General features: G+C 46.2%; 1 protein-coding gene across 3 annotated transcripts in view; it reads right to left on the reverse strand.

Annotated features, from left to right (window-relative positions):
* Positions 1-1,779: 1,779 nt before the first annotated feature.
* Positions 1,780-12,488, reverse strand: part of LOC119386637 (inositol hexakisphosphate kinase 1) — a 46,861-nt gene continuing 36,152 nt past the window's right edge. For all 3 annotated transcript variants that reach the window (XM_037653924.2, XM_037653922.2, XM_037653923.2), the window contains one exon: positions 1,780-5,531. In XM_037653924.2, the coding sequence (XP_037509852.1) occupies positions 5,052-5,531 (480 nt within the window). In that variant the 3' untranslated portion in view covers positions 1,780-5,051. The remainder of the gene's footprint in view (positions 5,532-12,488) is intronic.

Here is a 12,488-nt window from a genome sequence, read left to right on the forward strand (position 1 = left end):
CCACTACAGCGTGCCTCAATCATACCGTGGTTTTGGGGCATATAACACCCCACGTTATTACTAGGGCATTTCGAATATTTTTCGGATAGTGTTTGCTATTCGATTCGATTCGCACTGGAATTTTACTATTCGAACTTCCAAAAACAAATACAGTCAACATCCTATTAAAAGTGACCCCTTCAGATTTTCATATGCTTCACCTCATTACACTCTCATATTGCGGCAAAGCTGCCTTTCAAGCTCCGTTACGGTTGAACTTAGCCAAGACGCAGTCAACGTCCAATTGGAAGTAGTCCCTAGATTTTCAATATGCTTCACCTCATCACACCCCGGTATTGTGGCAAAGCTTCCTTTCAATCTCCGCTACGGTTGCAAATGTATTAACTCAAGAAAACGCTGGTTCCAACATGGATATGAAAGATGTGGCAGAGATGGGGGCTCAATTAATGCTGTTTTGGACCTGAAATTTGGGCAGGAAGTCCGAAAAATAGGAAGCCGAAGCCTTTTAGCATCCAAAATTTCAAATGTTCTTATATATCGACGTCTACGAGGCAGATTTGGAACTCCGGACTTGAAGGGAGCACACCCTTGTCCGTCACATCATTTGGGCTTCCACAGAAGTTGAGAGAGGAGGAGAGGCTGAGGAAATGGTATCTTTGCCTATCACGTGTAAAATGCTGTCGGCAACAATTTGTTTGCACCATATCATGTACATAAATAGAATTCGGCCTCTACTTTGCCTCATTCTTGATAAGACAACTATGAAACACCACCCCGCCAGTGCTTCATCAACCTAGCGAAAAGAAACACTTTCACGTTGCTATCTCATAAGGATATGCTCAGGAATTCTCTCTAACTTCTTTTTCTGCAATTTCGCTTCGAAGTATATTCGAGAAATATTCTATTCGATTCGCACTCACACCTCAATATTCGAATTCGTTTCGCACCCAAAATTTTGCTATTCGCACAGCTCTAGTTATTACACTATAAAAATTGAGGTTCGAGCCAAAGTCGAAACCCAGATATTCTGTATGGCAGTCGACTATTCTACCACAGAGCCATGCCACCACTTGAAACTGCTTTGGAAAAAGATCCTATACAATTGTCATGTCAGGCAAGAAGTCATGTTAGCTGATGCAATATTGCATGGCAGAAGCATAGAATCGCACCATGTGACTTGTTTAACAAGTGCATGGTTGAAAGCTGCCGAACCCATACGAATAACTGAGCTATACTTATCAGAGACAGAAGCAACAAGATGCTAGCCTTGAAAATGCCGCACGCAGTACAAAAACTCGCATGATCTGTCAAGCTCACATGATGGCTTTCACCTCTGAGTGGTCTTAGGCAAATGCGTAAGGGATCCTGAGTGTTTTCTTTTTGGTTGATGCGCTCTTGCTTAAGACATCGTGTAAGTTTGTCAGAGGTTCATTAACAGGTTTCGTCAGCACATGGACGTTGCATGCACAAGCCAGTCAATCAGCTCATTCACTTCCCTCCAGTTCCCTGCATGCTGAGCACCACTCGCATGATGTTCTTGTAAGCCATGTCCCGAAACTTTAGGCGGCAGGCTGTTTCGGAGTCTGTGACCACCAAGGCGGAATCTACTCTCTTAATTTTATCCCAGATGCCTAGGATAAGAGATCCTTAAGATTGTTCACTTCCTGGGTGGGGCCACTCTGTGTTCACGTGCTGCAATGTGTCACACACGTAGTCGTTCTGCAAGACCTAACAGGCGGCCTATGAGCAGAGCAAGGAATTCAAAGCACAACACAAGAGTCGGGGGTCTTCCCAAATTTAGTTTAAAACTATATAATGAGATACAACAACCACAACGCGAGTTATGCATAGTGTTCGGCTCATCACTGTTTTGCAACTTCCGATCACACGGCCGTAGGCCAGTGGCGCAACGCAGGACACAGTCCATAGGAGAAGCGACATTTATCAGTCCAGGCAGTATGCCGCTGTTGAGACGAGCATGCTGCGATGCGCTATTGCTCAGTCGAGGCCACAATGTTCGCACACTCCACCACAACACCACTATTGACAACATTTAATATAAAAAACGCACAAAACCTGCAGCATCGAAACACGCAACACACCTCACAACAAGCACAACAACAAGAAGTTCAGCAGAAAACAAGGTAAGCAACGTTAATAGATCACAAGCAACATTGAAAACTTGCACAAACAAAATAGTTGCTCAACACCACATCTAACAATTTACAACCAAAAAAGAAAAAAAAACGTTTCCACACAGTGGAAGCCCTAAACAGAGACGAGATAGGTCCATAAATATACAACATACATATCGAATGCAAAACATCTCTGCCCTCAGGATCAAAAGTAAAGGCTTTCTTTTGTGATTTTTGCTTCAGCACATGCGAACATATTTTGTAAAGCTGCCACTGGATTTAGTTTCGCATATGTCCCAGACAATATAGCGCACATTGGCTGAATGGTGGACGACTGCAAGAATACTGACAATGAAAACTTTTACATTGCTGGAACTCGTCGGATGAACATCGGGTGTCGATGAAACACTGCTGCTAATCCATAAAACAAAACCGGTGCTAGTGTGCCATCACTTTTCCCAACTCTGGCTTCTCCGACTACTACACTCTTCATCAACACTAAACCTTTCATCCAGGTTACAACGACAAAGAAATCTTGCACACAAGCATGACAACCCCACAATTACACAACTCTTCTAAACATGACGGTGGTTTGGACGGCGGCGAGTCGACCAAAGAAAGAAAGAACAGAGTAAAAGTTTATTTCCCAAACATATTGCAGTAGCGCAAAACTTGAGAATGAAAGGAAACAGAAGGAGAGGAAAGAAATACTGTTTATTCCGATTCCTTTCATTTTCAAGCTTTGCGCTACTACGATGTGTTTAGCAAACACCAGCTCGCCCATGAAGTTACCCTGAAATCTATTTCCTAAGTCGAACCTGTGCTCTCCACACCATCATCACGTAAAGTGATGCACAGTGAAGTTGCAAGACCTAAGTTTGGGCTTCAGTCTCAAAAAAAGTGACACCATTGTAGAGCAGCATATGTGCAACACTACGACACAAAGTAATTTTAAGGTGTCATAGTTCAACAAAAGGCATGATAATTCGGCCAAGAGGGTCGAACATTTTTAATGACAGCTTCGAACATGTTTTTGGCACAGCAAGTTGTAGAAGCTATTTTCACTTATCTTTGTATATACTGGGATGACTTTTTTTTTTGTTGCCACAGAAAAAGCAAACGAAAGTGTGAAATCCTCACTTGAAACTGTGCCGGGGGATATCCCAATGGCAACGTTGTTTGGCAAGATACAATAATAGCCTTGCCCCCACCCGCCCCCCTCAAAGAGTGGCAACTGAATGTTATGCAACAATTGTGCAACGTAGGAGCCAATTAGAGGAAAAGTTCAATGCCAGGGCAACTTTTGTTCAAACCAGCGATACAGCACAATGGATGCTGCGATGTACAGTTCTTTATCTGGCAACTTAACAACAAAAAAGGAAGAAAAAAGAGTAAACCCATAATTTAAATATATGACCTGCTGTACATTCTATTGAGCAACACTGCATGCCATCTTAAGGATAAACCCGTTTTTGAGTTCCTTCTACGCACTTCAATTTTACGGCAGTGCCAACAACAAGCCAATGGATTCTTTGTCACGTGAGCATACCACGTTCAGCCCTCCAATACTCAAGAAAGCAGAGGAACAGAGCTTAAGTGGTGACCCCCCCCCAAAGCAGCGCGCCTCTGACAAAACAACAAACACAAACCAATGCATCCTACATTCACCGAGTGGAAAAACAGAAGTGTGCAGTTTGCCCAGATCAGCGAGGCTGCGCATACAGGTAAATGCCAAACCAACAGGGCACTGCGCCACTGCACAACCTTAGATCAGTCAGTCATATTTCACTGTGCCACGATTGGATACTGCTCATTGTGGCTTTTTTTTACGCATCAAGGACAAGAAAAAATAGTCATGCTATTATATCATTTAAGCGCTGCTATCATGCTTAATGGAACTCACTTTATGTAATTGCCAATAGCTTAGAACTTCCTACAAAGACTTCAAGGCATCGGAGCTGAATGTCTGACAATGGCAGCCAACAAGGGCCCACAGGGATTGCAGAGAGCCACAACCGTTTAGACTTCCCTAAAGCGCACCACACAATTTCAAAAAACAGTGTTGTCCAATTTCTATGTGCCCCACATATTATATGAAGCATGCACCAACTGCAATATCTTTTTTTTTTTATTTCGGCGCTAGTCTTGCAGCTGGTATTGTCGCTGGGCTACAAACCCACAATGCTTTTGGTTAGACCACCGGACCAAGAGCAAAACGAATCAGCCTCAACTTTAGCCACAATGCTACCAGTGTCCATGCTGTGTGACCTGGAAGAAAACCAGCACAATGCAAAAAAAAAAAAGGTGCCTGTTTACACCACGGGTGATGACTGAAGTTTTAAAGCCAACACAGGGTAACATCGGGTATGGTAAAGAAGTGTGTGAGATTTGGGCAGTGTTCGTGTGAGAGGAAACACTTCAGCTGCCTCTTCAACAAGTAACGATCGCAGGCTCTTACCAGTTTTGTCATTCAGGCACGATAAAAAAAAAAAGAAACTAAATCTGCATCACTGAGGCAAAGATGCCCAATGTCAACATCGTCACGAACCCACGAGACGGCAGCCAGAAAAGCTGTGCCAATGGCACTGTGTCCATTGCGCACAGCAGTGTAGGCGTACAAAAAAAATAGTTTGCCACACATTGTACCATCAGCAATGTCTTCGCCCAGCCTGCCCACAGTCGAAGACGTGATAGCTGGCAGTGAGGTAAGGCCCCTCGCCGGCAAATGGCAGGGCCGTTATATATGTGTGTATGTATATATATATGTATATATATATATATATATACAGAAGATATTCTACTTCTCATTCGCACTCGTGGCATTCAGAAATTCAACCAGTCACCGGTGTGGCAACACTGCCACATTTTGAAAAGGGCGAGTGAGCGTCGAAGCGGCACGACAAACGGATGTCCGATCTACTTGTCAATGGCCGAGGCTTGCACTTCGCTCAGCAATCGCACCAGATTGTCTAGTCCGAGCAGATAACCCGCATCCGGCCCACAGTGTCGCGTGGTGTCGCCCTCGTAGCCCTCATGTGTCGTGTGCGCAAAGTCGATCATCCGCACGTCTACGCGCGGTGGCGACGGCGCGTCGTCCTCTTCCGACTCGACCGAAGTCCCCGCCGTGCTGCTGGAGGCCTCGTCGTCTTCGTGCGAAGACGCCGAAGAAGAGCCCTCGTAGATGACGAGCAGTGAGGACGAATAGAAGCGGAATGAGTTCTGGCGCTCAACGGCCCGACGCAGTGCCAGCAGTCGCTGCGTGACCAGCGCCACCAGGTCGGCACGCAGTCTGTAGCCATCGTGGAAGAACTGCCGCAGACAGTGGCGCAGGCCCCGGTCGTCCAGCCGCCGGCCGTAGTACTTGTCCCGGCACACGAAGCTGCCCGACTGGTACACCTGCATAGGTAGGCCACACATGCACATCAGAAACACTGCAGACCATGCACGCTAAACAAATTTTATCAAGCAGCACGCTGTCTGGTACTGCATATATAAAGTGGAATAGGTGGCCTGTATTCAGTAACTCTCTAGCCTCCTCTAGCCAATGCCGTGTTAGTCAAAACACTGCATTCAAATACCTTTCTTGCCTTCTCTTCACAGCATTGGAAAACCTTCGTTTCATGGTGAAATCACTTCACTTCTCAGTGAACTTCTAATTACTCAGCGGCTTGGCCTCAACTTTCTATACGCCAAAGCAGCGTAACAAATAAGTAGAACCCCAGTGATACGATCATGGTAGAAATTTTGATGCGACATGATTTACAATATTCTAGGGGTGTGCGAATATTCGAAATTTCGAATATTTTTCGAATAGTGTTTGCTATTCGATTCGATTCGCACTAGAATTTTACTATTCGAACTATTTGAACTTCCCAAAAACAAATACAGTCAACGTCCGATTGAAAGTGACCCCTTCAGATTTTCAATATGCTTCACCTCATTACACTCTCGTGTTGCGGCAAAGCTGCTTTTCAAGCTCCATTGCGGTCGAACTTTGCCAAAAGACAGTCAACGTCCGATTGGAGGTGGTCCCTAGATTTTCTAATATGCTTCACCTCATCACACCCCCGTATTGCGGCAAAGCTGCCTTTCAAGCTCCGCTACGGTCGCAAATGTATTAACACAAGAAAACGCTGGTTCCAACATGGAGATGAAAGATGTGGCAGAGTTGGGGGCTCAATTAATGCTGTTTTGGGCCTGAAATTTGGGCAAGAAGTCCAAAAAATTGGACGCCGAAGTTTTTTAGCACCCAAAATATCAGATGATCTTATATATCGACGTCTACGACGCAGATTTGGAACTCCGGACTTGAAGGGAGCACACCCTTGTCCGCCCACATCGGTTGGGCCTCCACAGAAGTTGAAAGAGGAGGAGAGGCTGAGGAAATGGCATCTTTGCCTATCACGTGTAAAGTGTTGTCGGCAACACTTTGGTTGCACCAAATCATGTACATAAATAGGATTCGGCCTCTACATTCCCTCATTCTTGATAAGACAACTATGAAACACCACCCCGCCAGTCCTTCATCAACCTAGTGAAAAGAAACACTTTCATGTTGCTATCTCATAATATGCTTAGGAATCCTCTCTAACTTTTTTTTCTGCAATTTCTCTTCGAAGTATTAGAAAAATATTCTAGAAATATTCGAGAAATATTCGATTCGATTCGCACTCACACTTTAATATTCAAATTTGCTTCGCACCCAAAATTTTGCTATTCGCACAGCTCTACAATATTCCCTTGCCCAAATACATTGCGTACAACGTGCAAAACATCCCTTGTTATGCACATGTTGCCGAACCATCACGAATCACACAAATGAGCAAGCTGCAGCTACTTCAGCTACAGATCCAGCAAAGTGACCAGTACCATGCAATCACCCAGTCATCATCCAATCTCCAGGTAACCACACTGCGGTTACATCACGTGCAATCGCAATCTCTCATTGGTCGCCCAGTCAAGCTGACTAGCCTTGCCTGGCATGCACAGAGGACAGGAAGTGTGAGAACGTGTGATGTCAGCCAACCAGCCTTCTGCAGCCCACTGGTTTGTTCACTCAGGTTGAAGCAAGCATGTGTTACAAGATGTGCCGTCTTTCCCCACCCAACGTTCACATGGTAAAGTGCACACAAGACAAGAAGGGTGTAGGGCAAGTGAGTGTATATCTCATGTTTAGAACAATATGTGTTGATGAGCAAGTTGGCACACTATGCTCAAACGTATACCGTATAGGCCTACGTAAGGTCCTCACCGTCAACTTGGTAGTCCCTAATTTTGAAAAAAGAAAGTTTCCAGTGGAGAATAAGCAATCATGTTCAGGGTTCAAACGCTGCGCGCACACATCAGCGAGTTTACGTGTGCCAAATATTGTCGCATATCATTGTCAGAAGGTTATTGTAATGGAAACTTCCAATGACACAGATAGCACCAAAGCTGACATGGTCCACAAACCTGCTCATGAGCTGAATGAGCAAAAGTGGCTGTGAGCCGCAAATCAGAGTTGTCAACCATCGATCATCCTCCTCGCTGCTATTATTGTAATGCAAGCATTATGTTTTTGCTTGGCACAGGTGTGTCCTGTGCCTGTTTGACTGCTGCGTTCCTCACCATCATGACTATATAGCAATATTGAACACGGTGCCACAGTGGGGCCCCGCAAGCACAGTTCTTCTAAATGACCTGAAATCGCCTTTTGTGTCGTAGTGAACATTCAAAGTGATCAGGCAGCACTGTTTTGAAAGAGACTGTCAAAATAGGGCATTGAATCTGATGTACTACAAGCTGTGTAAGAAAAATTAGCAACACGCCTTCCTCAAAATATGGAAAGCTCACGCAGCAAAGATTATATTGCACACCAAGATAGCTTTGCTTTGGTAATCTTCACTGCAGTACAGCTGTGTAATGTCAAGAAGCATACTAACAGCGAAAAGAACAGCTGTGCAGTGAAATGTGCCCCTCGTGGCCACTTGTTGCCAGAAAGAAGACCACCTTGCCCCTGCAAGAACACGAAAGGCTTCCCCGTCTTATACATGCCTTCCTCAAGATGGCAGGGAATAAACATTTCTGCATTTATCGGGGCCTCAAAGAAACAAGCATACATGTTTCCGCTAGGGGTGTGCGAATATTCGAGTTTCAAATTCGAATCAAATAATACCTAATCGAATAATTCGATTCGGCTTTCAAATAGCTAGTATTTGAAGTTTCGGATAATTCGAAAGGACGAATATCTAAAACGCGAGAAAGGCGAATGGTGCATTGGTTAGGGTGGGGTGGCTAAAACTAACGCTAACGTCGTTACAGCAGGCAGTTTGTTAAAACTTCCACAGACTCCTGGTTCAAATGCGAGCCCATGCTGATCTTAAACGAGATTATGCCATTTCCGCACGTAGAAAAAGACATGAGAAAACTGTCAAGCCCTTCACAACTTCGTTCCCGAAACGAAGGCACGGACGTCTTGCGCAGTTCGATCGCGTATGCCGCAAGCGCCGTAAAAACTCCCGACTTTGGCCTGCGAAACCCTCGGTCATTGGCTTTGCATGTAAAAATTTGTTCACTCTGGGCAGTCGCCACTGGCACACCGAACCACTCGTTCAGAAACTCCCATGGTTCTGGCACGCAGTTAAAACGCTGCTGTGAATAGGCAACCGGAGATTTTTGGGCCCGGAGCACCCATGGCGATGAAGCACAACATTACCATTGTCAGATGAGCCATATTGCGCGACCATGGGGCAAAACGTACCCCCCCCTCTGTTAGGAGGTTAGGAGTGGCGCTGCTGACTGGAATGGCGGCTCTTCTATCAACATGCTTGCGTGCCCATAAAAGCTGAAACAAAAGCCACTAAAACCGTCGGCACGCCAAAGCGTCCCTGATTTTTCCTTTGTCCTGCCGTAACTGGCGGTACACATTTTCTGTAAATATACCATTCGATATTCTTGGCCACTATTCAGCACTACTCAATTCGAATTCGATTCGAGGTAAAATTTCACTATTCGCGCACCCCTAGCTTCCGCATTTCATGATACAGTGAAACCTCGGTGATACGATCACAGCTCATACGAATTTCGGGGTGATACGAATTTTTCGTTGGTCCTGGCCAAGGCCCATTGGCCTGCAATGTAATGAGTACGGTTGTTGCGAACTGATTTTCACCCAGCGACGTTTGATACGAACGTACGCTACTGCCCAGGTACGAAGAGGCGCTGTCGCGGAAGAAGCGCCAAGCACGTGCGAGCGCGGGAACATGGGCATGTTCCCGCGCTTGAACGGGAACATGCCCCGTGGGCCAACGTTACTAGAACAAACTCAGTTTAAAAGCTCCGCCGGAGAGGCGGTCCGCGTGGCGGTCGTGAGAACTAGTGGCGCTGCAGTCACGTCTAGCTCCAGCGGCCGGCGCTTGCTGTGATCGGCGCCGCCGATGTACGAGCGCACGTGGGTTACAGCGACGTCTGCGCTTTGTTAGCTCGTCATTTTTGCGACTGTTCTTGACCAGGCTTAGCGTCTTGTACGAAGACACGTGCATGGTGTGCGAAGCGTAGCGAGGGCGAACAGGTTCACAGTGCGGTATGCCGACTTGCTTTGCGCCTGGCTGCAAGAGCGGCTACCGCAACGACGACTCCGCTACACGATACTTCTTCCGACCTCCAAAAGACCCTACGCCATTCAAGCTTTGCATCGCAAATATAAAAAGCTTACTGCGAAATGCAAGGTCTGTGACGTTCATTTAGTGCTTTACAATGGTCTCACGACCATTGTAAAGCACTATCGTCGTGTCGTTGCGGAACAAGAAGTTAGGATCCCACGTGGAAAGTGGGAACTCGCGCTCAGTGCCGTGCCGCGCTTGTTCCCAGCACTTCTACCCGACATTTCAAAGCCAAAATGTTCGGGACCAAGGCGCAAATCCCCCCAAAAGCGCACGGCGTCCCGCGAAAGCCCAGTGCCCAATTTGGAGTAGCCGCCAGGAATAGAACAGCAAAACGAAAGGCAGGCGATTACCTATATACGCTGAGAGTTGCATCACACTGATATTCGATCAGTTGTCAACGAGGTACCGAACAAGATGTGCGGAATATTTTACACTCGCCGGCTCGGGAACGGACTGCTCAGCGCAAAGATTTGACACGGTACACATAGAAAAGACGAGGACCAGCGCTGGTCCTCGTCTTTTCTATGTGTACCGTGTCATTTTTTTTGCGCTGAGCAGGGCCGTAACTAAGGAGGGGGGGGGGGGGGTTGAGGGGACTCTGACACCCCCCGAAATTGTTTCATGCTTTAACTTTTTTGGGTGGTACTGAAAGACTTTCACGCCTTCACAGCGACCACTAGTTGTCAAAGTTAGCCGTTCTACACACAAACACCCCCTGAAAAAAATTCCTGGGTACGGCCCTGGTGCTGAGCAGTTTAATAATGGAATACCAACTAGCTCAATCCCCTTTGCTTCGGGAACGGAGTCTTACTTGTGCAAAAGATAATTGTAGTTGACGAGCAGTTTAACTGCGTAGTGAATGGCTACAGCACGAAACGCAAACGGCTGTCGTAGAGTGTAAGAAGTGCTGCGGGCATGGAACATCTGCTCGGTGAAGTTGAAAAACTGAAGTTGTGCGAAGGAGTCAATACTGATGACTCTTCTAGCGACAGAGTACGTGCGAATAACTGCTCGGTGCTCACATATCACGGCCGATCTGTTCGAGGCGCCGTAGAAAGATGAGACACTGAAAATACAACTATCCGCTGAAAAAATACATCTATTCGATGTAATCGCACACTGAGATTTCATTTACAGAGTTCTCGTAAAAGTTTATGATTTTGGGTCAGTATCCCTTTAACTGTCGCGAAAACGTGTCTTGTAAACATTGCAAAGCATTGGTGATGTTTTTAGAGAAAGTTTTTTTTCGATAAATTGTAGACAACATGAGTACTGTTCTTCTAGAACGTTTTTGTATCTATAGTAAGTACGCTTCTTGTACACTATAAAGGATTTTACAAACGTGCTGGGTTGTTCTTGGGCTAGATAAGACGGCAGCGGCTAAAACTGTGGAGGTAGTTATAAAAATTACGCTGAAAACCCTCATTCGCTTAGAAACTCCTATGCTTGGAAGTTAAGCGCAATGTAGATAGCTCAAATATAGACCGAACATCGATTCTTAGCCAATGAATGAACAACGCACGCGGGCCAATGCATACAGATGACCTTATGCATATCCACCTAAGTAGTCCGCAAATGAGATGCGGGAACGTCGAATGAAAGAATGATAAATGTTTGAGTTTGCCACTAGTACAATAAGAAAGTTGCCGCGCAGTTGCCGCGAGCAACCGCGCGGTGGACCGCCGCGTTACGCCGTGGCAGCAGACGACGCGCCGATAGTGGCGCAAGACGGAACTGCAGCGCCGCTAGTTCTCGCGACCGCCGTTCGGACCACCCTCCTCCGCTGGCGGAGATACGGAGCTTTGAAACTGAGTTTGTTCTAGTAACGTTGCCGTGGGCATGCGTGCCGCACCGCCAAGCATGGGCATGCGTGCCACACCGCCAAATTGTCAGAATCACGGTGCAAGAAAAAATCACTTTTCTTGCGGTCAGAATAAACCTTCAGATATGCGTCATGGCCTCCGAGATTGTGTGCGCGAATCTTTGAGGCTCTTATGAGCCTCAGTGTGCCTTCGTGTTTAGATTACAGAGAACATTAGCGCCATGCTTTTTTTTTCTAACGCGTCGATGCGGGCTGCTGTCGTTGTGCTGTGTTTACGCATGCCTGCCTTGTGCATCAGACATCCTATGAAAGGTGGACGAGGACTGAAAGAAGGCGAAGACGGTCTTGGCGAAGGAGTCGGGCCTCACGTCAACATGCGCTACCGTTGAGGTCGCACTTGTGCAGGCCCGGCCGTAAATCTCCCAAAAAACATCCCCAACAACTCCGCGATAACAAAATAATAACACAGAACCGTGGTTCTGTCATTTTGTGGCCTTTATCCATCGCGTCAAAGTGCCTCTTTTGTCACTTTTGCTGCAGTACTCCAGTGTCTTGCAAATAAGCATACTAAAATTTGGAAGGGGCTAGTGCTGTCGTGGGTCACAACGCACCTGGTTCATTAATTAAATATGTGCGTACAGGCCATACATTTACGAGTGCTGGTATGATTGCCGACAACTAAAAACTTAACTGACAATCATTCAGAGTTCTTCCTGACATTGCTGCGGCCCTGAAAAACAATAAATGAATATGTATGCTCCTTTCTTTTGTCGCATGCTAATTTTCCATGCTTTCTGGTGATATGAATTTCGGATGATACGAATATTTTTGGTGGTCCCATGAGATTCGTATCACCGAGGTTTCACTGTATTAAGAGACCACCTGAGC

Source organism: Rhipicephalus sanguineus, chromosome 3, assembly GCF_013339695.2.
Source record: "Rhipicephalus sanguineus isolate Rsan-2018 chromosome 3, BIME_Rsan_1.4, whole genome shotgun sequence".
Taxonomy (NCBI): domain Eukaryota; kingdom Metazoa; phylum Arthropoda; class Arachnida; order Ixodida; family Ixodidae; genus Rhipicephalus; species Rhipicephalus sanguineus.